Genomic DNA, 26,872 nt, shown 5'->3' on the forward strand with positions numbered 1-26,872 from the left:
GAGAGAGAGAGAGAGAGAGAGAGAGTTTCCAAGGGTCTATAAGAGTTTTGTAAGTTAGAAGAGAAGCCGGAGAAGGTACGATGCGAATAATGGGCCGATAAACACGAGTCACTGCGGTAATTAAAAAGTTAAGCTATAAAGTAGCGACGATAGAAGAAGGAAGAGAAGATGTTAGTAGTGGGATACGAAGGGATGGAAGGGAGGAGAAAGGGAGGGATAGGTTTGTTGCTGTTGGTTTGTAGCCGATGAAGCGGAAGGTAAGAGAGCTTCTACAAACTTGAGATTAATAGCGAGAAAGTTATGTTTCGAGCTCGAGACAGGCGTAAGCGTACATATATATCTATATATACAGTATGCGTGCATGGATGCTTGTGTATGTATAAATGTATGTATATGTACGAATGATATTTCGACTACAACTACGAATATTCCCAAGAGAGAGAGAGAGAGGGAGGAAGGGAGGACTCGTGCTCCTATACAAATCGAAATCGTTGATTGGAAGCGTTAATTAATTTGGCTTCTCGTTTATCGAACGAAAACGCTGAAATCGACTATGAAGTTGTGTCTTCGTAAATGAGTTCCTTCTATTTCTAATCGATTTGAAAGAAGATGTTACTATTACGTCCTCGCGTTCTACTAACCTTTGATAATCAACTTCTACTCATTATTTATTAATTAAGAATAAGAAGGATAAGAATAAGAAAGGGAAAAAAAATGTAGAAAGAAAAGAAAAAGATACAAATAAAATGCTAAAACAGATAAATTAGCTGAATTCAACGAAGGAGAAAATCATGCTGAAGTATGAAATAGAAGTGTGTGTATCGTTGATGGTTACTTGGGATAATAGGGGCCGTTTCGTAGTCTCCAATTATCAACGTCGTTAAAACACAGCCTTGGCATAGCTCAACGCTTGACTTCTATCCAGGGATTCTCTGTTTACAATTTCGATGTTTGCACAACGGCTCGAGAGGGTTCCAGACTAGAATGAGTATACGACTACCGACACCCCCCATCTTTCACCCCCAACGCACTTTTACCCGTCGACTATTTCAGATGAAGAGAAAGAGAAAGAGACGAAGAGAAAAAGAAGATTGCTAGAGATGTACTCTTTATTTCTTTCATTCATTCTTTCTACACCGCTATTACTCTTTCTCTATTTTCGCTAAAAAGTTCTTGAGCTTCTGATTCCTCGAGAAGCCGTGAAAAAGGGAATAAGAAAAGAAAGGAGTAAGAGAGATAAAGCTCGCAACGATCAGATGGATCGTCTCTTTCTCTCTCTCTTTCTCTCTTTCTCTCTCCTTTGTTCATACTTTTTACATTTTCTTCCGTTTCTTGAAACGATATTAAGAACAAGCATGCCAGTGTCCAGAAGCTTAATGAACGTGCAAAAGTTTTCCTTCGACTTAAAGAAAAGAAGAAAGAGTATTACTGTCTATTAAGAGATGTCTTGTTCCAATTGTATATTATATCTCTTTCTTTCGTTTCTCGAGTTGTTAAAAATAAAAAAAAAAAGAAAAAGGAAAAGAAAAAAGAATATTAGTTTGATCGGATGATTTTTTGAATTTTCTCTTTCTTCTTCTTCTTCTTCTTCTTCTTTTTTTATTCATACTTTCATTATAAATTTAAATATCAAAGAACGACTTTATAAACAATTTTTCGGAATCAATCGGATAAAATGTTTGAAACGGTCTTTGGAAAAATTTATACGACAATTCGTCTAAAGTAAAACAATGTATCAAGTTGGTTCGACGTTTGAACTTTCGCAAGGAAATAAAGTAAGAAAATTCGACGTACGTAAAGTCGTGCCAAAGTTCTCTAGTCTCTAACCTTATTAAATAATACTCGCGGCAGTGCGCCAAGTACCATATCAGCAGTCGTCCTGAAAGGAATACGAAGGACACGAAATTGCTACCAGGCAGAGAGGAAGAACTCCGGAGCAGTGCTCGTCAAACTAACGTTTTGCGGTACTTCCTTATCTTATTCGAAATTCATTGTCGCGATAAAGTTCGTCCCTCCTAGGATACATAAATCTCAGTCGACAATGATTTTCGAGATATCGCGAAATGTTGTCCGTCCAAAGGGCAGAAAACAAAAATAAATTAGAAAGGAAGAATGTCGAGTCGTCTCAATTATCGTAGTTATTGAGAAAAAAATAAAAAAAAAAAAAATAAAAATAAAAATAAAATAGAATAAAAAAGCATTTTAAAATATTCACGCAACATTAACGTGAAGCAAGTCGCTCAAACAAAAAAGAGAGAAAAAAAGAAAAGAAAAAATAAAAAGAAAAAAAAAAAAAAAAGAGAGACAGCATCTTGAACTGCATATTTAATATTGTCATTTTAGAAAAGAGCAACAGGGCGGAGTCGTATTTCTGTATGCCGGAGTTCTTTTTACAACTCCCCCATGCCTTCTTCTTTCTCACACAATGGCAAATACCCAGAGTATCCAACAATCGAAAGACTTCCAGCGTGAGAAACGAGAGTTCGCCAAGAGACAGAGAAATGGAAAAGAAACATCGCGGACTATCCCTATCCCCCCCTCTCTCTCTCTCTCTCTCTCTCTTTCACATGCGGGTCATCGGTCGAACGATATCTCATTCGCAGTTTTACTGGCGTGTAAATCCTACGAAGTAGCTTCCTTAATACTTTATCACGCTCGAGTAAATGTAAAAGGTTACACCGCCAAAGCAGTAGCATCCAACATCTCTTCTTTTCTCTGTAAAGATTCTTATGTCCTTCTTCTTATTCTTATTTTTCTTCTTTTTCTTCTTCTTCTTCTTCTTCTTCTTCTTCTTCTTCTCTCGTAACTCCAACCAAAAACCAATTCCTCCGTGGTCCTTGCGTATTCACTATAAGTATCCATCAGATAGGAGAGTGCAGCATCTGTGTAGATGGTCCATCGGGATATTGTAGGATTCAGATACGTTGTCTTGGATAGAACTGTGTTTTATCGAATACAGAAGGCTAGTTTATAGATTCCGATTTTCTCTCCCACAAATCTAAAACCTCTCTCTTTCTCTTTTTCCTTGTCTGTCCTTATTTCGACCTATGCAAAATATATTTCTTCATCTTTTTCTCTTGCGATCGGATATTTTCTCTTCTTTTATTCACACTTGGAAATTCAGTTCGATGTCTCGGCTTCGTTATGAGATGAACGTACTCGTACATATTATACTCGTACATATGTATATACATATACGCGTGCGTGGTTTCACGAGTACACGGACACACACACACACACACACATTGTAGAATGTCCCGTGTACAAATCGATCGGGTCAGAACGTGCCGGGATCAACGTCTTCCTCTTCTTCCCTTATCACGTTCCAAACCCCTTTTCAAACTGACGCGTATTCTGTCGAAGCATGGATTCTTCTCGATGCTTCCTCTTCTTCTATATCTTCGTCTCTTTACTAGTACGAAGAAGTGCCAGTCGATGACGAGGTAGAAGCAAGTAACCTGTGATATCCGACGAAGCTGATTTCATGGATAAAATCTTTCTGACTATTTTCTCTCTCTCTCTCTCTCTCTCTCTCTCTCTCTCTCTCTCTTTCTCTCTACATTTGCAACGTACGTCTCATTTGACATTGAGAATGAATAATGAGAATAATGTTCTCTGTCGAACGAAGCCCGTAGTCGAACGAAGTTGAATTTCTCTTTTTAATTCTTAACAATCGTTCGAACGTTTATCTTTCATTTTTTAACAAACGAATTTCAATTCTAAGAAAGTTTCATACCTATTCATACGAAATGTCTCGTCAATGAATATCTCTGAGAAATATGTCATCCGAGAAGTGGCAATAAATTTACGCTGGTAGAAGAAACAAAGCACTCACGCTACACTTCAGACCTTTTTCTCTCTAAGAAAGTTACAAGATTTCGAAGTTACTCGAGAGGTGGGAGTAAGTAAGTAAGTAGATATTATAGAGAAAAAGTGGGAGGAGGAAAAATCCACAGTTTTCTATTCTAGCCACGTACAGGTGTAACTCGTGCGGAACGTACGAGAAAGATGGATAGATGGAGAGATAAAACAAAAGTAAGCGAGAGAGAAAGAGAGAGAGAGAGAGAAAGAGAGAGAGAGAGAGGGAGAAAGAGAAAAAGAGAGAAAGAAAGAGAGAGAGAGAGAGAGAGAGAGAAAGAGAGAGTAGGAGTAAGTCCCTCGAGGGCCGGACGTACAAACTCGAAACTTTTTCTTTTCTAACTCAACCCCTCTTATGAAATTGTAACGGAGGACTGGGATTAGCATGAAGAGGGTTAGGACTATTGTTCTTCGTTCTCCCTTTTGCGTGCGAGGGAGAAATGCACACCTTCTTCGCGTGACAGCCTCGAAGAGTCTCTATGATGTTATCGAATCGATCTGACCGGAGACAGATGCCTGTCTCCCTTTCTCTCTCTCCTTCTTCCTTTCACGCTTTCTCTGTCTCTCTGTCTCTCTGTCTCTGTCTATCTCTCTCTCTCTCTGTCTGACTGTCTGTCTGTCTCTGTCTCTCTGTACGTCTATCTCTCTTTCTCTCTTTGTTTTCTCGTCTACGCCCATGCACCGCAACACGTACGTACGTCCGACCGGTCGTTGGTACTTACTACTGTATTATTTCGACGTCCCAGTAAATGACAACCCACTATTCTCCGAGTCACGTTCGACGTGTCGGCTCGATGCAATTTTATACAATACCTCTGTCGTTTCCTATTTGTATACGATCCCCGAGTTACATCTGACAATTCTTTCTATCGTTTGATAGGTATATTTCAAAGATATATCGAATGGTATATATGTATGTATATAATATGTATTTTAACAATACAGTCATTATATATATATATATATATATATATATATATATATATATACGATTTAATTTGAAATAGTGCATTCTTGTATTTTTGGAAAATATTTACGATACAATAACTTTAACACTTTGATAACAAATTTTGTATATTTGATTAACTTATTAGAATTTCTGAAACAAGGTGTTAATTCTCAATGGAATGAAGCCCTCTCTCTCTCTCTCTCTCTCTCTCTGCGGTGATGGGATTTTGTTGTTACTTAGAATCCAACTGTGGCTTCGTGGAAGGTTGAGGAAAATCGGACGATGAGGGTAGTTCGATGAAAGATGCATACGAATAGAATGAGAAAGTGAGAGAGAGAAGGGGAGAGAGGGAACAAGGGTAACCAATACAATCGTGGATCGCGTCGAAAGCGAATACACTCTGTCCATAGGGGCGGCAACGATTCGAAGGACTTTTTCAGGGTCGTCCTTTCCCTTCTTTCGTGCCAAAGGGCGAAACATCGACGATACCGAAAGTCCACATCACTACCCTCTTCATGGTCCTACATGGACAACCCTCCCAGTTAACGATGAAGAATGTTTCACGAGCGAATGTAATTCGATTCGATTTCCGATTTAGAGCTCTCCAAACTTCGAAATGGTTCCTGGGGTGAAGTTAACACACACAAGGAGAGAGAGAGAGAGAGAGAGAGTATTTTGAACGAATTATTATTTTGAACAGTGAAAAAGTAAAAATTAGTGTAATTAAATTTCAATACTAGTATAAATCTGTATATACAATTCCTTTTAAAAAAGTATTCGGTAATACAGAAAATGAAAGAATTTTTAAACGGAACGACGCTTTCAAACTTCGTATATTTCGTTTAATGAACTCCCCAGGTGGGAAAAGAAATGAAGAGAAAACGTACTCGCGAGAATTTTCGTTTACGAAGGAGGACGAAAAAGTTCGTGCGTTCTACATAAAGCGGCATCTTTATTTCTTTCCCGTGTTATAAATTCGCGAGGAACGAGAAAAGTTCGTTTGAAATGCGACAAGCATTACGAACGTTCCTTAATAATTCCTATGAAATCGAATTATTAATTAACGTTATATGTGTCCCATGATATTTGCATTTTGACACTCGATCGACGAGAGTTTTGGCGTTGGTTCTTTATCGAGTAGCGACCGTGATCCGATAAAGCTTTGAAGATGATCCCGATAAACGTCGCGCCGAAATTCGAATAAATATGTCAAAGTTCGCTCGACGTGATCCACGAAATATTCCAAGTGTATATCCTCTCTATCCAGACATACATTCTACATACTTATAAAACATTATTCGCTACTATAATATAACCTTTAGATTTAACTTTAGCTTTATATTAAAAGTAAATCAATTTATATTAATTACAGAAAAACGACCTTATACAAATCCATTAGTTCCGCTCGATATACTCTTGCACGACCTTCCTTTTTTTTTCCTACATCGTACATCTACAAATTCTACTTCTTTCCATTCCTAATTCTAATTCGTTTCTCCCAAAACCGACGCATCTGTCGTAGAAACTCGAAAGAGAGAGAGAGAGAGAGAAAAGGGGCGATTTACCGATGAAAGGGGGACTCCGCGAGGACAAAGTACTTTCTCTCTTTTTCTCTCTCCTTCTTTATATAGTTTCTGTTTTTGGTTTTCGGTTTGGTGACAGGTGGTGAGATGGTGGTGGTGGTGGAAAGGTTCTAAGAACGATCGAATTTTCGAATGATTCTTTCCACCCTCCATCTTTCCCCCGCCCCCTTCATCCTTCTCTCTTTTTCTTTTTTTCTTCCCCTTCGACATCGTAGAACATCGTTTCGCCATTCTTTTATCGAGCTATTCGACCTATTCGAGACTATTGTGAGAGAAAAAACTTTGCCTCTCTCTGCTACTGCTTGCCGACGCTTTGAAATTGCACCCGTGGGACTCATAGATGACATCTTTACACGGTATTTCTATCTCCCTCTTTCCCTTTCTCCCTTTCTCTTTCTCTCTCTCTCTCTCTCTTTCTCTCTTATTCTCACTCTTAACATTTCCTTTTTTTTGTTTTCTTTCCCACTTTTTTTTCGGGTGAAGATAAGATGGACACGATCAGTACGCCGTTTGTTTTAAACACAAGAAGAACCAAGTCCCCTTCGATCTAATCTGTTTTCCAATTCAACGAGGCCAATTTAGAAACCTCCCGCTAGAATTACGTTCGAATCGATTGTTCGTAAAACGGGTCGAAACTTAACGGGCTATACTTAACTATACTCGGTTACTTTCGTCGAGTATTTCGATCCTCTTATCTCTGAAAAAATCACGACTTTTCGTTAACCGAAGAGATTAGGAGCTTGAAAGCCGAGTTGAATTCTCTTTTCGAGTAGACGGAAATTCTACGAAGGATCGGGACGATGCGGCTTCGTAGATCAGAAAGAGAAGAGAAAGAGAGAGAGAGAGAGAGGAAGAGATAAAGATAGGAATAGAAAGAATGGAATTAGAAAGAGAAAGAACAAACCGGAGGTTGGATAACGTTTTTGAAAGAACAACGTTCCGAACAAAATAAGAAAAAAGGAGAAAAGAGAAAATGAAAGGAAACTAAAATAAAATAAAATAAAATAAAATAAAATAAAATAAAAAAAAGAGCAAACGTGAGCTTGCGAGTACCGATCGGATTTCGGTCTTTTCGCGAAGCCACTGGTGTTAGAACAGAGAGAGAGAGAGAGAGAGAGAGAGAGAGAGAGAGAGAGAGAGAGAGAGAGGAAAAGGGTGAAACCGTTTGGACGACTACCACCCTGAGAGAGGGTTAAAAAGCAATTTTCCGTTTCTACTCGATCCGAAGAGCATCGGCAGGGTTGCTACCCTCTTCCCACCTCTTCTTTTCTATATACCTATATACAATCGTCGACCTTGGGCTAAAGCAATTTCGATTGGATCTCCACGATCGAGTGCGTTCGACGAAACGTGTTGGCACGTTTTCGAAAGGCTCGCGAGGAAGTAGAGAAAAGAGCACAAAGGCCCGTTTGTATATCTACTCGCGAAAAATCCTATGGGCTACGAGTGAAACGTCCAGGTTTACTTTGTTGTTGTTGTTGTTGTTGTAGTTGTATCCAAATTGCAAAATGAGAGAGAAAGAGAGGGAGGAAGGAGAGGCTTTTGAAGTACCGTAATTCCGATCGCTTTGATTGAATGATCGATGTTAACGAACGGTTTAATCCGAAGGGAATTATGCTGTTTCGAGATGTCGTTGCGTGGGAATTTTTTTTAAATTGACAATGTAAAACGCGATTCGATATTTGGGCGACCTATTTATTTCCAAAATTTTCGACGACTCATTGTTTCATTTTTCGTCAGTCGAAATGAAAAGGACAAAAGGAAAAAGAAAGAAAGTGGAAAAGGAAAAAAAGACATAAAAAGGAAGAAGGCAAAGTATTTGGTTAAAATCGATTAAAATACTTTCCAACCAACTTTATACATTGATCGTATCGAACTAAAAGGAAATTGAAAATAAAAGAGAAAAATATATCTCGAAGCCAGAGGTTGGTTGAACGAACGTGAAAAAATGGGGATTGGCTTCTTCCATAGAGAGGTTCGTGGAGAAGCGTCAGCTGTCCGGATGACGCAGAGACATCGGCTAGCCTATGCATGATTGACAGTTTTATGGGGACGCACCAACGCAGTTTTGCGATTTACGATCGAGACTGGTTTTATCGTCGACCGAGTACGAAACTCCCTCTTCGAGAGTACAACGTTTGATACTAATGACGTTTTCGTAGAAGTACACCAATGGAAAACGATTTACGACGAAGCTTCTCATTTCTATATTTCATTTTTCTTCTTTGTCTTTCCTTTCTTTTTTTTTTTTTTTTAATTCCTTTTCTATATACACTTTCGCGAACGAAATTTTTGCGAGTTTAAAAAGAAGAATAATTTCAACGTTGAATAATAATTATTTGACCTCGAAATATAAAATTGACGATAAATATCGATGCAATACGAGTGATTTTAAAAAGACACATATACAGCATGAAAAAGCATGCAAGCTCGAAACGTACGATTTTTCGTTCCACAACAAATATTTGTCCTCCCATGTGTATACGAGTTACTGCAGGAAATATAAGTACGGTCGTCCGCAATATAGCCAATTGTTTGCGCCGGATCAACGCGGTCCTACATTTGTATACTTTCTCGTTGACCAATGTAATAAATCGAAAAAGTTCCTACCGGCGAAAGTAATGTTACTGTAAAAATAAAAACAACAACAAAAAAGGAAAGGAAAAAGATAAAACAAGGGGTGACTGGGGTGGGGAAAAAAAAAAAGAAGAAAAAGATCGTATAATATCTACTCACCTCGCAATTCGAGTGGCTGATATTGCTTAGATTCAATCTGAAGATTTTGTCCCTGGAATAAAGAAAAAACAAATAGTTATATCACACGTTATATATGCATAACATCGAGTCATATTAAATAAAGTACTGAGATAAAGAATATATAAAAAAAAAAGAAAGAAAAAAAAAAGAAGGGAAAAAGGAAGAAACGAAAACAGAGTCCGTGGGAAATAAAAGGGATTGGCTGAAAATGTGAAAATTTTCAAGAGAGACGACAATTTTCATTCCGCTCGTCGAGAAAACGCATTACTCTTCGTACATCGTTTACTTATGGTCGCGTGGTAGCACATTGTGGCACTTTGCTAGGCAAGACGTTCCACGTCGGCAAATGCTCGCGAACGCCACGGAATTTCTATGAGAACACGAAAGGAAGAAGGAACAGAAGAAGAAGAAGAAGAAGAAGAAGAAAGAGAAGAGAAGGAGGAGGAAGAGGAAAAGAAGAAAAGAATGAGGATGGAACCTTTAAGGTTCTAGGATCTTTTCGAAACCCTCGTTCGTGCTACCTTTTTCCTTTAAACGAAAGATCCTCGCGGGAACTTCGATTGTTCCTTTTTCCAGTGACCGCCTTTATTAGGATCTCTTGCTTGAAAGCACGATCGTTCACCTTGTTTGAAGCTATCGTCAGATGAGAAAGAAGAGAGAGAGAGAGAGAAAGAAATAGAGAAATGACACAGTAACGTTAATGAAGAGCTTCGAAGATCTCTTTTCTCGTTTGAAGAAAATCAATTTTCATCTAAATCCTTGTAAATAGTCGTCCGTTTGAGTTTTCTCTCCTTTCCTTTTTTCATCTCACCATTTGCAAACGAATCGCTATCATTAATATTCGTGACGACGAAAAAACAGAATGAAAAAAAAAAGAAAGAAAGAAAAAGAAAAGAAAAAATAAAGAGAGAAAAATAAAAAAGGAGAAAGAAAATGGAAAATAAAAAAAGAATGAAAAAAAAAAGTAAAAGCTCGCGAACTATTATATTATACAATCCAAAGAATAGATCTACAAGAGTTATTGCAGTTTATCTTCGTGAACTAACTCCGCTGTTGGAAAACTCGTTGCTGACCTACATATATCGATCGCTTATCATCATTTTTACTGCGACCATAAATCCCCCTTCGGGGTGATTACTTTCTCGATTTATATGACAAATCGGAACGATAAATAGTGAAAAAAGAAAGGAAAGAGAAAATAAAGAAAAGAAAAAAGAAAAGAGGAAGAAAGGGAGAAAGAGAAGAAAGAAAATGATTGGAATCCCAGTTATATAGAGAAAAAAAAAAGTGTAGAGACTAGTGGGAGTAAGGAAAATGAAGAAGGAAGACACGCGAGAAATGAAAAGAAAATTGAAAGAATGAAAAGAAGAGATGGATATAGAGACGAAGTAAGGGATCTATCCTGTCATTTTTCCCTCGTTCGTGCTGTCCAGAAAAGCGTAAAAAAAAAGAAAGAAGAAAACAGAAAAAAAAAGAAAATAGGGAAATATCAAGGTGAAAAACAAATCTTGTTGGGCAGAAAACCCGAGGACGAGGACGAGGACGAAAACGATTCGAACTTTCACTCGGAGAAACTTGGAAGGAGTACGATGGGAAAGCAGGTGGGCGACGAACTGGAGAAAAGGGAGGAAGAAAGAAGGGTAGAGGAAAAACTACTCTCCTTCTCTTTCTTCCTTTTGGCCTACTACGTGTCGACTCGCGATCCCTTTGCCTCGAAGAAAGAAATTCGTGGAGGGTTGTACGATTTACACACGGGACTTGTCGCACAAGTAAAACCTGCGTTCTCGGCTATTCGATAGGACCATTCCGAAGGGTGAATAACACTCGTCTCAAAATAATAAGATGACTGTCCTTTTATTTTCTTTTCTTTCAATAACGACGAAAGAGGACTCTTTATCTCGTTATCTCTTTCTATTTTTTTTCTTTTATTTTTGTTCTCTTTATCATCTCTCTCTCTCTCTCTCTCTCTCTCTCTCTCTCCCCCTCCCTCACACACACACACACTTACACACGCACTCTCTGCCTCTTTCCCTTTCTCATTTTTGTTTTCACTATCGTCCAAGTTCCTTTCGACATAGTACGTACTTAGGTACATCGACTCGTTTGTAACTTTATGTTACCACGTAAAGATAAAGGTTCTTTTAACGATGTTTTAGGTTGAAAAGCGTGAGAAAGAGAGACGGAGAAAGAAAGACAAGGCTCCATCTCGTATTTTAATCGAAAGATGTAAAACGGCGAAGCGCGCAACGCTAAAGTCGATTTCTTCTGTTTTCTTCTTCTTCTTCTTCTTCTTCTTCCTTATCTTCTTTGTTCTCAGCATCGTCGTCGTCGTCGTCGTCGTCGTCGTCATAGTAGTAGTCCTTTCTCGAAACTTTGTTTTATTGCATGGAAATAACGCCTTGTAACGATATTATTTCAACGACGACATCGGGATGTTGCATCCTCTTCGCATTTTCCCTTCGAATATGCAAAACGACTTCGTGTCGTAATAACGATCCTCTCCCATTTTCTTTTTTACTTCGCGTGGCCGTACTAAAATTCGCATTACGAGTTTGATGAGAAATTTCTTTGCCCGTTTCAGCTAAAGGTAGAGAGGGAAAGTGCATTAACGCGAAAAGGAATTCTATGAACGAAAATGCACTTTATCCTTACATTTCTTTTTTATTATTATTATTATTATTATTATTATTATTATTATTATTATTATTATTATTATTATTATTGTTGTTGTTGTTGTTATTATCATTATTATCGAGGAACTACTTGTAACTGAAAGATTTGCTAATGAGAAATTAATGTCGGCGAATATAAAAAATGAAAATTATTAAAAGACGTTAGAAACGTTAAAAATCGATGGCGAAATTTTAACATCAATCGAAATAAAAATTATTCGTCGGTAATCTTTCTCTTTATTTAACAATCATTAAAGAAAGAAATGAGGAAGACAACTGAAAAGTTTGAAATAAGAGAACTAATAGTCGAACTAATAACCGATCGTTTTCGACGCATGTAACCATGTAATGGATGAAAGAAAGGAAAAAAGAAAGAAAGAGAGAGAGAGAGAGAGAAAGAAATAGAAACGAAACATCATAGAGTAAAAGAATAATGTGAAAGAACAAATATTTCGTTCGATGAGCATTCGTTTTACACGTTTGTTATTTCGATCGATGAAAAAATTGGACGGGAAATAATATTGTTGTTTTGATATTTTTGAATACTTTCCCCCCTTCTCTTCCTCCTCCTCCTCCTCCTCTTCTTTCTCGATCTGTCTGTCAAGTTTCTCTTTCTCTCCCAGAACAGAATATCGGCGCGATGCCTGACCTGATAATTGGAAGCGTTCAATTAGCGTGCCTTAATTGCAAAGCGTACCGCAACGTAGCCGTCGATTCTCAAACTACAATTAATGGGTATCACCTTTCTAATTAACGAGGAACGATGCTCGCATGAGTATCGATTTGTGCGATACGATAGATGAGCACGTGGATTGGAGATAGACAGAGATAGAGACAGAGACAGAGAGACAGAGAGAGAGAGAGAGAGAGAGAGAGAGAGAGAGAGAGAGAGAGAGAGAGAGAGAGAAGTAGGGAGAAAGAGAGAAAGAGAGAAAAAAGATTAAAGGGAGCATCGAAGAGAGAAAACGGTACGTACATACCGTATGACCCGTACAAACTGCGTGACGCTAACCTTTCTATGTGTGTTGAATTCTCTCCGTGATTTCCAACTTAAAATGATGGTTATTTCGATTGTTGCTATTGTTGATAAAATACGGACGCAGTTTTGTGCTCATCGAATTGGACAATCGAATAAATGAATTGTTAGAAATCGATGTATCGATCAAATGTATTGTTCCTTTTTTCTTTTTATTTTTCTTTTTTTTTTTTTTTTTATTTTCGATTACATTTTTATATTTCGTGTGAATCCACGGGAATTTCAAAATCTCTATCATCGGACTAGTCGTACGAACGAGATATTTAATCGTTTCGTATATTATCGAAAGAAAAGAGAAACTATAGAACAAAAAAGTCAGAGAGAAAGAGAGAAAGAGATAGAGAGAGGGATACAAAGAAAGGAAGGTCAAAGGTTGAAAAAAGTGGTTTCTTCTTTTGGCCGAGAAAATTCTTATTGGAATTCTATATTCTAGGTTTGTAGGTAGGTAAGTAGGTATATAGAAAATAAAAAAGAAAAAGGGACTCGAAAAGATATAACTTGCTAGCATAACTACCACATGTGTACATCTACACACAGATAAAGTTGGAATACTTAGATAACTAAATACAAGAGAGATGACGACACAAAATACAAGCACGTGGAAGACAGCCAGGAAAGCAGGAAACGTTAAAATCGAAGTACCCGCTTTTCCTCGGAAAATGCAATTTATCGTAACCGCGTTTCACCTTTTCCAACTCCCCACTCTTTACCTATTTCTATCTTTTCTTTTCCTTGTTGAATCGTCGTCCCTTTCGTTTCATCTCTTTCTATCTGTATCTCTCTCGCTCTTATCTCGTTAGAAAAACTAAAAGTTCCTTTAAAGACAAAAGCTTTCATCCGCTCGCGTTTTTTCTTTCTCGTCGACGTCATTACCATAAGCTTCGGAGGCTCCCCTTTTCGACGTTCCCCTTTTCTCTCTTTCTCTTTTTCTCTCTATTTTTCTATTTCTCTCTCTCTCTCTCTCTCTCTCTCTCTCTCTCTCTCTCTCTCTCTCTCTCTCTCTCCCTTTCGTTCTCTTAGTAACTTTCTTTTGATATTTACAGCACGAATTTTTCGCATCGCCCGACGAGAAAGTTGCATATTTATTTTATCGTCTTTTTCAACGACTCCGCTCTGGTTTACTATTCAAGGAAGGGATAACGTTCGAGATGCTTCATCCGATTTGAGGAAAGAAGGATTTTCTCCTTCCTTTCAGCGTCGGTCGTAGAAAAATGATCAAAATCGTGAAACTTGTATTCAACTTGCATCTCTTTCTTTCTACGTCTGTCTCTTCTTATATTTTATAAACACACACACACACACACACACACACACACACACACACACACATATGTGTGTGTGTATGTAACAATTAACGATATCAACGTTACAATCAAATTTAGAATTTCTTCGCTAATTCAGATTTTAAAAGAGAAAAAACTCAGTGATCCTTTCATAGATCTTCGTCTACAATGCAATATTATTTTTCAACAATATATAAATAATTTTTTCATATATATATCAAGTGATCTTAATTCTAATATTAATCTCATTTATTGCATTCTCTTCTCGACAAAGTAAGGACTTGACCCTTCCGAGAAGTCACTTTATATCTTTTTCACTTCACGAGCAATTTGCGCTGACGTAATTCGACGAACATCCAATATATTATACGATAGACTCAATTCCTTCTTTGAGCAACGTTCCTACATCCATTCTGCGTTAGGAAAAGTCGATACCACTCGAGACACACTCTATCTTATCATTACTTCATGATACGGGATCAATTTTTAAACGAGAGAAGAAAGAGAGAGAGAGAGAGAGAGAGAGAGAGAGAGAGAGAGAGAGAGAGAGAGAGAGAATATAATCAATCCATTATTCGTACTCGTCTAAAAGCAAGGCTAAGAAAACGACTGAAAGAAAAATTTCAGTAAAAAAAACAAGAACAAGAAAAAAAATTATATAATCTAGAACATCGATCATTTTCGTCGTTATTAAAATTTTCGTCCTTCGTAAGAAAATTTTCTTTTCAAACACGAGAGAAAAAAAAGAAAGAAAAAGAAAGAAAAGAAAAAGAAAAGAAAAAAAAACTGATCAACGTAGAAACGTCGTCGTTTAACAAGAGAACGATGACGAATCTACAAACATGTCATTATTATTAAAAATGAAAGACTTAAAGAAGAGGGAAGGATACTTGATTAAGAGTCGTAAAATAAAATGATCAAACGTGATAAAAACAAAACTACGAAGGGTCTCTTTTTGTACGTATATAAAGACGTAGACATTTGTTGACCGAGATAAAATTTGTTCATCTCGTTGTTAACGTTATGGTAAATTATTCGTTGATTCACTTCCAAATATCCTTTCTATATCGCTATTCGACTCGCCATTTCGACGACCATTTGCTAAGGTATTTCTTTTGCTACACATTTCGATCTTCTCCGAACCTCCTTTTCAACCCCTTATCCACCATTTCTTCTTCACCCTTTAACTCGGTAAATGCCGAGCAGAATGTTACGCAGTTTCGGTAATGGAGAATCGTCGTTGAGAGCAGTGTCCTCTCAGAGTAGCTAGAGGCATCTTCAAACCTTCTATACTCTTCTCTATCCTCTTTTCGTCTCTTCTCTTCTTTTCTTTTCTTTTTTCCAAGTGAAAGATAGAAGAATCCGAGTGGACTCGTGCCAAACACGATCACCACCACCGACCTCTTACGACTATCTTCTAGCTTTCTCGACGACGAGAAATTATCGTTATATCTTTCCTCGGTGATATTCTATCTCCTGTCGTTATCGTTCCTTTCTAATACTTTTTCTATCGTCATCGAACGTTATTAGATAAGAAACTCGTTTTTTCTTCTTTTTCTTTTTTCAAATTCGACATCACAATCCAATCAATACGGATATACGTAAAATATTAAAGGCATATCTTTGTTGTTTTTATATTCTATCTTCTGTCATTATCGTTTTTTTTCCTAATACTTTTTCTATCGTCATCGAACGTTATTTTAGATGAGAATTTACTTTTTTTTTTCTTTTTTTCTTTTTTTATTTGATATCATAATCCAATTAGTACAGATGTCTGTAAAATACTAAGGACGTATCTTTGTCGTTTTTGTTTATAAAAAAAGTTTTTATAAATTATAAATAATACTTGGAATAGAATTTATTTTATAATATTTTATCGTGAGTCTCTTTTATAATGTAAAGGGTGAATTTGATATTTATAGAATATTATTGTCTACGGATTTCTTCAAAATTATTTAATAAACACACACACACACACACACACACATATATATATATATACACGATCTCAATATCATGTATACTTACACGCTTATAACTAATTCGGTCCTTGAAATAAGAACACATAGAAATATCGAAATAAGTATCAACCCCGTTTGAATGTCATCTACAGCCATCGTTTTCACATAGGGTGTATATACCTTTTTGATAGGGGGAATAAAAAAAAAGGAGATGGTTTTATGTGTAGGGATTAAATCGAAACGAAACTACAAAACGTTTTGGGTTTTGAACGATGAAACGAAATGAACTGATTGACGCTAAATGATCAAAGTAATATTTGGAAAGCTTTTGCGCGTTTGTACATACGCCTGTGAGCATACGTGTATTTATTGAGAGTATAATCGATCGTAGGTAAATCGATTCTGACCAGACGTATAATATCGCTTGAGGTAATTTGGCGTTTTAACGTGATTAATCAAGTAGATATATCTCGACTTTATACCAACGATGTTAAACGTTTAACGTTAACCCTTGCTTGTTGTCGATGATCGAAATTGCTTAATGGTGGATACCATGTAACGCACACTTGTTTAAAAAAAAGAGAGAGAGAAAAAGAAAAAAAATATGAAAACGTACACATACGCATACACGAATGTATTTCATTCAGATTTCAACAACGTTTTTTGATCGTGTAGATTTTTTCATTCCACGGGTTTGCCGTCGAACGCCGTTGAAGAGAAATAAAAGTCGAATAAAAAAAGAGAAAAAGCAAAGAAAAAAAAAAGAAGATAAATAACATGGGTTAAAAGAAAAAAATAAAAGTTTTACTTACATCGCACCAACGTAAAGAGCATCCCTTTTACTATCCAGGTAGAGTGTCCTATAGTAGAGCATACCACAGCTGAATTCTCGTACGTGTTCTGAAAGCAAAAAATAAAAAAAAAAAGGAATGAGTTGAAGAATAAAATGATTAAATTTGACGACGAAAGGACCGACCGTAGTAAAAATTCATTTTCTCGAATGCTCGTTCGGACGGATGAAGAATAAAAGGGGTGGTAGACAAGGGTGGAAGATGAAATCGCTAGATTTTCATTAGGACTTTTACAATAACGTTGTAGGAGAGACTCTGCCTGTCTCGAATGTAAAACTCGTTACGAGAGTTGACTCTTGAACTGACCGAAATGCAAAGCACACGTTGCCGACTCGACGTGAATTTCTTCCCTTTCTTTTTTTATCTTTTGCTTACCACCGATCGGTTCGAGTTGACTTTCGTATCGAACGAGAAGATTCGAGGAGGAAGGGGAAAAAAAGAAGGAAGAATAAAGAGAAAAGAAGATGAAGATAGAAACATGACTAAGTGAATAAAAGTGATTCGACAAAAAGAAAAAAGAAAAAAAAAAAAAAAAAGAAATCATTAATAATCGATTTCTTCATTATTCACGATTACGAGCAATGAAACGCATCACGAGTTTTAAGATCGTCCCTTAGACATTATCGAGACGACAGTAGCACGAATCAGCCCTTAGCTTTCCAACCATCCAACCTCTCATTCTCTCTCTTTCTTTCTTTCTGTCTGTTTCTGTCTCTCTGTCTTTCCTTTTCTCTTTAGCTTTCTCTCAAAGCCGACACTGATCTGCTTAACATATGAAAGAACGCCGCCCCTTTCTAAATACACTCATTCCACTCTAGACTAACAGAGCGCGAACAATACTATATTTTATACGGTATCAGAAGGGGCTGACGTCGAATGAAAGGGGTTGTTCTCCCATAGCATGAAAAAAGAGAGAGATAGTATGTCTGTCTTTATTGCATTCCCACGTTTCTCTATCTATCCGTCCCTCTCGTACTCGTTACTCCCTGCAACTATTGTCCCATCCTACACTTTTCTTCTCTCTCTCTCTCTCCCTCTCTTTCTCTTTTTTTCCTTCTTTTTCTATCTTTAGCAGACGCACGAATCGCAAAAAGCCGATCTCGCGCTTTATCTACCTTCGAAAGGGTGCCATTGCATCGTCTCTCTCTTTCTCTCTCATCGTTCCCTTTAATATCGGACTTATTCAAAACGACGTGCTGTCACGGCTCGTTAGATAGGCCCACGCGATATGGTAAAAGTGTTTTCCAAGGGTATACGAAGAAAGATTTATATATAGGTATTTATCTTTACGACGAATCCGACGCGTCTCGAATTATATTCATTCGGTTTCATTTTCTTACGACTACACGTATACATTATTTTATTTAAGTATACTTGTGGTGATTTAATTAACGAGAAAAAAATCATAACTTACGAAAATAACGGAGAGAATGGAGAATAATATTCGTTTTTTCCCCATGTAATTAAATATTTTTTTCTTTTATGTTTCTGTACGTTTTAGTTATACCGCATTATTATATTCGTGAGATAGGTTCACGACGAGCGTATTCATACGAATTAAATCCAAACGAGTACGAACGTTCATTAGAAATATATTCAAAAAAAAAAAAGAAGAAAAAAAGAAAAAAAAAGAGAGAGGAAAAAAGGAAAGAAAAAGACGCGAAGTTCTCACGTGAATAGCAAAAAGAAAAGAGAAAAAAAAAAGAAAAAGAAAATGGCAAAATCTGGGTCAGTCAAATATCATTCAACAAAACGCACCGAGATTTCTGTAACGAAGTAAATGTTGAGTAGAACTAAAAATAAAATGAAAAAGGAAGGATGGGCAAACGAAAAAATAAATAAATAAACAAATAAAAAGAAAAGGAAAGAAAAAAAGAAGTACAAAGAAGAGAGAGAGAGAAAGAGAGAGAGAGAGAGAGAGAGAGAGAGAGAGAGAGAGATAAACAAAGAGAAACTAAAAAGTGAAATAGCGCTCTCTCTTTTTTTTTTGTTTCTTTCAGCGATGCGTCCAGAATTCGTTTTCCATGCGAATCTGCGATATTTGTCGCGATCGAGTGCTCGCGATGCGTTCTATTTGAAAATCGTTAACACGTATTCGCGTAAAGCGAGCAAAGTCACGCGCGAGCGCACGCGAATATAATAATACAAGCTCGCTCGTGGTTCAATGTGTCGATCGCTGTCTATGTGTCTATACATTACGACGCTCTAAAAACGAATGAACAAACGAACGAACGAACGAACGAACGAACGAACGAACAACGAATGAACGAAGTATAAATATATATATATATATATATATATATATATATATATATATATAACTAACTACGTAACTATACAATGGACTTTACGTTCACCCAGCGTAGTCGACGAATCGCGTATAATAACGATCATTTAGTAACGCCGTATCGGAGACACAAGAGTACCTCGTGCTCTAATTACTTTTCATTTTAATTACCCTCTTCTGGATTCGTTCAATGAGCCAAATGTACCTGTTACATATGTACGTGCTTGGTACAATAAAGAAAGAAAAAAAAATAAAAAAGAAAGAAAAAAAAAATAAAAAAATAAAAAAAAAATAAAAGATTTCTATAGATTCAATTGGACGATACGAGATGAGAAAGAAGTAGTTGTGTTTTTTAACGATCTTGTCTCTGCGATTGATCGAGAGAATTTCCACTTTAATTTCGATTATCGACGAGCGTATCAATCGAGAAATTCTTTTTTTCCAATTTCCTTCCTTTCTCCATTGCATTATTGACACAGTTTTCAACGTATCCCGTACAATCGTATTTATACTGTAAAATTTATAAAAAAGTGGAAAATAGTTTTCTTCTTTTTTTATTAACAGAAGATATGATAAAATACAATGATTTATCCGTAAAATAACATAAAAATATTCGCGAACTATTAAAACTACTAAAACGTATTCGAGTATGAAATCGTTTGAGTTAAAAAGAAAATGAGAAGAGGGAAAAGTAAAGGAAGAAACAAAAGAAAAATATATCGTCGACAGTGGTTTAAAAAATTTAAAAGGAAAGGAACAAGAAAAAAGATAAGATTATGAACGGTGAAATAATGGGTGCTCGAATTAAATTCAAATTTCATGAAGCTTTGAAAGGAGAATAAAGAAAAGAGAGAAAATCCGAGAGAGAGAGAGAGAGAGAGAGAGAGAGAGAGAGAGAGAGAGAAAGATAGACGGAAAATGGTTTCAAAAGGTGGATTTTTTAAAACTTATTTCACTCACTCGAACACTTCGATTAACGTTTTTTTGATTCTCACTCTCTAGAGACTACCCCTATTCGTTGTCTATTAATAAATCGATCCACGAGTATGTACAAAGGTATATACACACACACGAACACACATATATATATATATGTATAAGCGTGTACGCGCTTATACACACATACGTTGAAAGTCAATGGACGAGGATTACGAGCAACCACACGAGGAATAAAATTCTACTCTCTCGAGTATGCGAATCGCACGATATACATATATCTGCGGTCCACTAAAATTCGAGTTTACCTTCTCCAAGGGAGAGCCGCCGGTCCCGATCTATTTTAAATGAACCTCACCGAAGATTATATTCGAACGATGCTCGTAAAATGGATTTCGATGCTACGAAATAGAATATTTATTCTGATTCATCCCTTTGTGACTACGTGATACTTAACAAATCGTTCAAAAGATTTTTTTGAACCTTTATATTTTAATCGCAACAACGTAATTATTATTTGTCATTCTATAAAATTGAAACGTACAATTACGCATACAAAATTGTTTAAACTAATTGTAAAAATAAAAAAAAAGAAAAAGAAAGAAAAAGAAAAAGAATATATAATTTCATTGAAAACAAATTTCGTTAAGTTTTTCACACTTTCGTTATTATTATTAATTAAAAATTATAATAAAGTTATAAATAAAATTATAAATGTATTAAAATTATAAATAAAGTGTCGTTATTATTATTATTAATATTATTCGTTCTCTTTTCTCTTTTTTTTCAATGGATCAATGTCTATACTAAAATAAATGAAGAAAGTTGATCACGTAAGAAGGTAAACGTTCGCCTAAAGGGATGCACGTGCATCACCGTTGTGTTTCGCGTGATACAGTTACGTACGACGACACATCACAGTCCTGATAGACGACCCGTCAAGAGACAAGGCACGTCGTCTTGGACAGAGTCCTACTTGTAGCTTAGAGTCCTTACGCGGACATGTACCATCTATCACGCGAATAGTTTGACTAATGCTCGCGGAATGCACCGGAGAATGTAACTACGTCTACGTCTACGTATATCTGTACGTATATACGAAGCTTAATCACCTGTGTCACCGAAAATTCTCGATCATAGATAACAACTTTATCATTCCGTAAAATTATGATTAATACGTTTTCAAAAGAAATTACAAGCAAATTAAATCAAAAATGAAAACTTTATTCATTAACCATTACTCAAACAAAAAGAAAAAAGTACGAGAAAAATAAAGGAAAATTAAATAAAAAGACAAAATAAATAAAAAGATAGAGAAAAAATAAATAAAAAGATAAGAGAGATTGGTATGTATATATATATATACACACACACATATATAAATGTATATATACAAGTATCCTTCCATTTGATTCAGAAGCAAGCAAAGATCCTTACAACTTCATCGGACGATTAAAAGCATCTCGTTATCTTAAAAAAACAGACGATGTTTGGGCACGTTTCTCCACTAAGATCTCAGGGATGGATCATGGTTAAAACGCGTCGACGATGAAGACAAGGACGACCCACTTCGAGCTTGCTAAATCCGCGATAATCCAGGGTCAACGAAGACGAGAACATAGAGAGAGAGAGAGAGAGAGAGAGAGAGACAGAGAGAGACAGAGAGAGAGAGAGAGAGTGAGAGAGAACATATATTCCTCTACGACATGTACAATATATTCTATCCCTTTCGCTCGTATCTCCTTCGTAATACGTGTTTATGTGCATCGCCTTATCGGCAGGCACGATGGATGCGATCGATTCGATTAAATCTTTCTATCTCCCTCTCCCTCTCTCTCTCTCTCTCTCTCTCTCTCTCTTTCTCTCTCTCTCTCTCTCTCTGTCTGTCCTACACAGGAACCATTTGGAGCCTTTAAAAAACGAGTTCGTAGCGCAACGAAGTCGCAATTGAATAAAGTTACGCTTTATGGTGGTGACGGTGGTCCCTCACACGACTTGCTCGCCCTCGCACAATGCCAGATTAGGTGGCCGATCATTTTTTACATTCGCTTGGCTTCGTTCCAAGAGCACCCAATGCCGACGTAACTCACTAACGTGCATAGAGGGTTCTGAGCATATGGCTGGCGAAGATTACGAGGGCACCATAGCCATGTCCAATTTTCCAACGTTATTATTATTTTAATCCCTGGAGTCGAGCATAGTCGTGCCACCCTTTCTCTTTTCTTCTCTACCTCACAATCAGATGGTTGGTTACCTGTATAATACGTATGAGGGATATGCAGGTGTGATTTTTATATTTATTTTTAATTTTTTCTTCTTCCTCTTTTTTCATTCTTCTTTTTCTTTTCCTCTTTGTTTGCGCTAAGACGAATCTCAGATATTTTCAACTTTGAGATTAATATTTTCTGGATCTTTACGGAAGCAAAACTTTTAATGTACTTGAATCGTTTGAAGTTAGAAACACAATAATGAAAGAGAGAGAGAGAGAGAGAGAGAGAGAGAGAGAGAGAGAGAGAGAGAGAGAGAGAACAAACATGGTAGACGTTGTAACAGAGACGTCAAACTTTGGTGAAATTCATTCCCATAGGACCACAAGTATTAGAAAGTGCACGACAATGGTCGGAAGGAGTGAGAAGAGGAAAAAGGGCTGTTGGGAATATCAGTACTCTCGAGGGATACTGATTCGCTATCACTTTTCGACCAAGATACGATGATCGCGTGGGACAGGGCCCAGCTGACGAGTTCCTAGGACCCTTTATCTCATTTGATGCGTGTTTCCTCCTCTATTCTCATCTCTCTTTCTCTTTCTCTCTATCTCTCTATCTCACACATTCCTTCTTTCTCTAATGTAGACTTTCCCAGGAGAATCGAAACGAGACTGGTCACGTATCTTCCCCGATCTTGTGGTTTCACAAGAGTAAAACGATTTCTACATTTCTATTAAGAGAACGTGCTTTAAAATTCTTTCCTGTTGACGATCGAATTCTGAAAAAAATATCTATAATCATGTCGATATCAAAATAATGACGTTAAGGGTAGAAATAACCACGAGGAAAGAAAGAGAAAAAAAAATAAATCAATTGGATCGATAAGAATTTTTCGATTACACGAGTCAGCAACTTTGTATATCAAATCGTGCGCAAATAAAACGTTAGACTACCGATATTGCTTTCAAAAAGTATGTAAATAAAGTTTCCACGAAAGGGGATAAAGTTTCCATTCGAATGAAAACGCATGCATATTAGAACGCGAACAATTTCTAACTCGAAGGAGTATAGCTAAATCGCTGGAAAATTGCTATAATTTTCTAACCCATGATCCCAAAACGATTTTTTATTTATTTTCTTACTTCTGAAATTATGTATTTAATCAATATATATATATATATATATATATATATATATATATATGTATAGAGTATCTTTTGTGTCATCGTCATCGCTCGCAAGTTCAACCAGCAAAGTAAATGATTCCACAAGTAAATTGAAAAAAGAAAAAGAAGAATAAAAAACAAAAAGAAAAAAAAAGGGAATACCTCAAGAAAGGAAAAGGGCAACCACTAACATATAGAGAAACGAGTAAACAATACAAGCAAATACCGAAAGAATCGGTAAAGAGAAAGAGGGATGGAGCAAGAAAAACAGAGGAAAAGAAGAGAAAATGAAAGAAAGAGATAGAAAGTGAAACATATGTTGGTGCTATATAGAAAGGAAGGTAAAAAACGGGAAGGGAAGTTAGAAAGAAGAAGTAGTAGAAAGAAAGCAGAAACGACGATGGTGAAAGTGAGAAAATACAGGCGTGGAATTTAAGAGGACGAGGTAAAGAAACCTGGACAAAGAGAAACGAGGAAACAATACGGACAAACGCGGTGCACGAAAAAAGGTTGGATTTCAGAAGATAAGAGAGAGTGAAAGAGAGACGAAAAGAGAAAGAGAGAGAGAGAGAGAGAGAGAAAGAGGAAGGGGAGAAAGATGGAAAAGCCGAGAGAAAGTGAAACGCGTGACCAACCACGTCGAGGAGGGTTGGCAAAGAAATGAAGGGAAGGTGAAGAGGGAGCAGAGATGAAATGGGCCAGAGAGCGTGGCTGGTGCCGCGGCGTACCGCTACGTCACTCCTTTCTCATTAATCAACCCCCTTAAACCACCCCTGCCTTCTGCCCTTTCCATCCCTTCTTCTCTCTCACTCCTTCCGTATTTATTTACCTATATATCTCTTTCTCTCTTTCTCTTTTTCTTTCTCTCTTTTTCTCTCCCGTATTTTCCAGACTTTTATCCAGACGACGAAAATTCGATTATCGAATATTTTAATCGAGATAATAGGTCTGCGATTTTAAGATATTACATCGTTTAGGCTAACAGACCATCACCTTTCTGTCTGTCTCTCTCGCTCTCTCTCTTTCTCAATCTCGTTGGTGGTTCTCACTCGATAAATCTGCGAATAAGTTAGAGCACTTTGCATGTAGAATGTATATCGTCTGATCGAAACTAACTTGTTCAACGAAGGTTACCAGCAAGAGGCGTGTTGAGACATTAAATATTGTTTAGCAAGAGTGATCCGGGTCTCTCGTGTTGCGTGCCAATTCTACGTTGACGTGGCCAACGTAGAAGAGGGTGCCAGTTCGAAGGTTAAAGTTTAAAGATCCGTTGGCTGCGTGTTCAACGAGGGATGAAGAGTTACTTTTAAATTAGATAGACTACGATTGCGTGAATTAACGATAAAGGAAAGAGATTACATACAAAGTTGAAGATTAATTATTAACCAGATTTTTGTCGAATATCAAATGATTTTTAGATAATTTCTACGGTCAAAATTAATTAATAAAAAAAAAAAATTAAACAAATTATGGTTTGTAGATCTATGATAATAAATTTACTTGTATGTAAATGAGAGCCTTAAGCAACTGTAGAATACTATACGAAAGGGGAAATTGGATTATCGAACGTAAACTCGTCGAGTTAATGTAGCTCCAATAATAGACTAGCGTAATCTTTAAGCCGAATTTCAACGGCGAGTCACGTGTCGATGAAGAGGATGCGTACGAAGAAGCATCGCGTTCATCCTATTTGCCATACTTCCTGTCTAATAGGAATAAGATCTTTCTCGATAGTTTAGCTGCGGTGAAACTTTCTTAATTGATAGTACGATATACGAGAACCTCGACGAGTACGTCGGCATTATGTTGAAACGTGTTATACGAGTCGTATGACGCAAGGAACTGCTAATTATAAAAGCTAAGGGGTGAAGGATAATAGATCCTCTAAAGTCGTATACGAAAATACTTCGTGCGTTAAATGTGTACATTATACCGAGAACAAAGTAAATCGTGTAATGATGCTCGACGGAATGGATGATATGTTTAATTATATTTAAAAAAAAAAATATTAAAGATACATACACGACGAATTTACTTTAATATCGATTCACCTATAATTACGAGATAATAGTTATAAAAAAAGGAAAAGAGGAAAGAAAGAAAGGAAAAAGAATGTTTCTAAAAAAATAAAATTTTAAGGCACGAAGATGATAACGATAATTGAAGTTTCTTTCGTGTCGACGTCGATTATGCACTTTTCTCTCTTTCTCTCTCTCTCTCTCTCTCTCTCTCTCTCTCTCTCTCTCTCTCTATTTCTGTCTCTGTCTCTCTTTCTCTTTATTTCCTCTGTATCGAAATATCCGGGAGTCGTTAGGAACGATACGCTTATTGGCACTTTCGCTAATCTGTGAAATTGATTTACGAGTGCACACGGCATGAAAAAGGATCGAAGGAGGGGTGAATTAATGGGCGGTACGGAATTCAATGAACATCAATATCAGCGCCCTTTGCGTATATATGCTCTTTCTCTCTCTTTCTCGAAGTTCAACGTTGTCGGAGAAACGATACGAGTTTCCCCAGCGTTTATAAACTCCAACTCGATAATTTTCACGCGTTAATTTGCATTAATAAAATAGCAATGGGAAAAAAGGATCAATGGATCTATGCGTTCCTTTTCTTTCTTTCTTTCTTTCTTTTTTTTTTTATTTATTCGAAACGATCGATCGATAAATTTTCACGCGTTCATTTGCACGGTCCATGAAAAATCCGTGACGTTCTTCTAGTAGTATAGCACGAATAAAATATAAAATATAATATGTGTGTGTGTGTGTGTGTGTGTGTGTATAACATCTGTCATATGATACGGACGTTCTACTTGAATTTATAATCGAACTTACAATTAATAATCCTCGTCCTCGATTCGTCCGTTCCTAGAAGATTCATAGATCGTGATTTTTTTCTAGAGACCTTCGAAATTACCAATTGCTTTTATTCCCTCGAAAGAAAGGAAAAGAAAAAGAAAGAAAAAAATTTCATCCACCAAAATTTTAAACGACAAAGATAGAAATTTCTGTCTGGTTTTAAATTCTGATTTGCTGTTCGGGGGAAGAACGAAGAAAGAGAGTATGGAGAAGAATTTCTCCAGGACTTTTTTTCCGTTTCCCTTTCTCCCCTTTGCCCCTTCTCAACCACCCCCTATTACTCTCGAGTCGACGTTACACGGACAGTCGACGTCATTCGTCCGGTGCTTGCACGCTTTTTCGTCCTGGATGGATCTGAAACGGGTTTGAGATTTTATCGTTGGTAATGAAGCCCCCCGGGCCGCGTTGTAACGGGATGAAATAGGACAGAGAGAGAGAGAGAGAGAGAGAGAGAGAGAGAGAGAG

The 26,872-nt window shown here is 36.8% G+C and overlaps 1 protein-coding gene across 7 annotated transcripts in view; it reads right to left on the reverse strand.

The window, feature by feature from the left end:
* The window catches only part of LOC122630800 (semaphorin-2A-like), a 362,656-nt gene that overhangs the window by 20,720 nt on the left and 315,064 nt on the right, over positions 1-26,872 (reverse strand). For all 7 annotated transcript variants that reach the window (XM_043815729.1, XM_043815731.1, XM_043815728.1 and 4 more), the window contains 2 exons: positions 16,912-16,999; positions 9,127-9,178 (listed from right to left, as the gene is read on the reverse strand). In XM_043815729.1, the coding sequence (XP_043671664.1) occupies positions 9,127-9,178; positions 16,912-16,999 (140 nt within the window). The remainder of the gene's footprint in view (positions 1-9,126; positions 9,179-16,911; positions 17,000-26,872) is intronic.

The sequence above is a fragment of the Vespula pensylvanica genome, chromosome 7 (genome assembly GCF_014466175.1).
Source record: "Vespula pensylvanica isolate Volc-1 chromosome 7, ASM1446617v1, whole genome shotgun sequence".
Lineage (NCBI taxonomy): Eukaryota > Metazoa > Arthropoda > Insecta > Hymenoptera > Vespidae > Vespula > Vespula pensylvanica.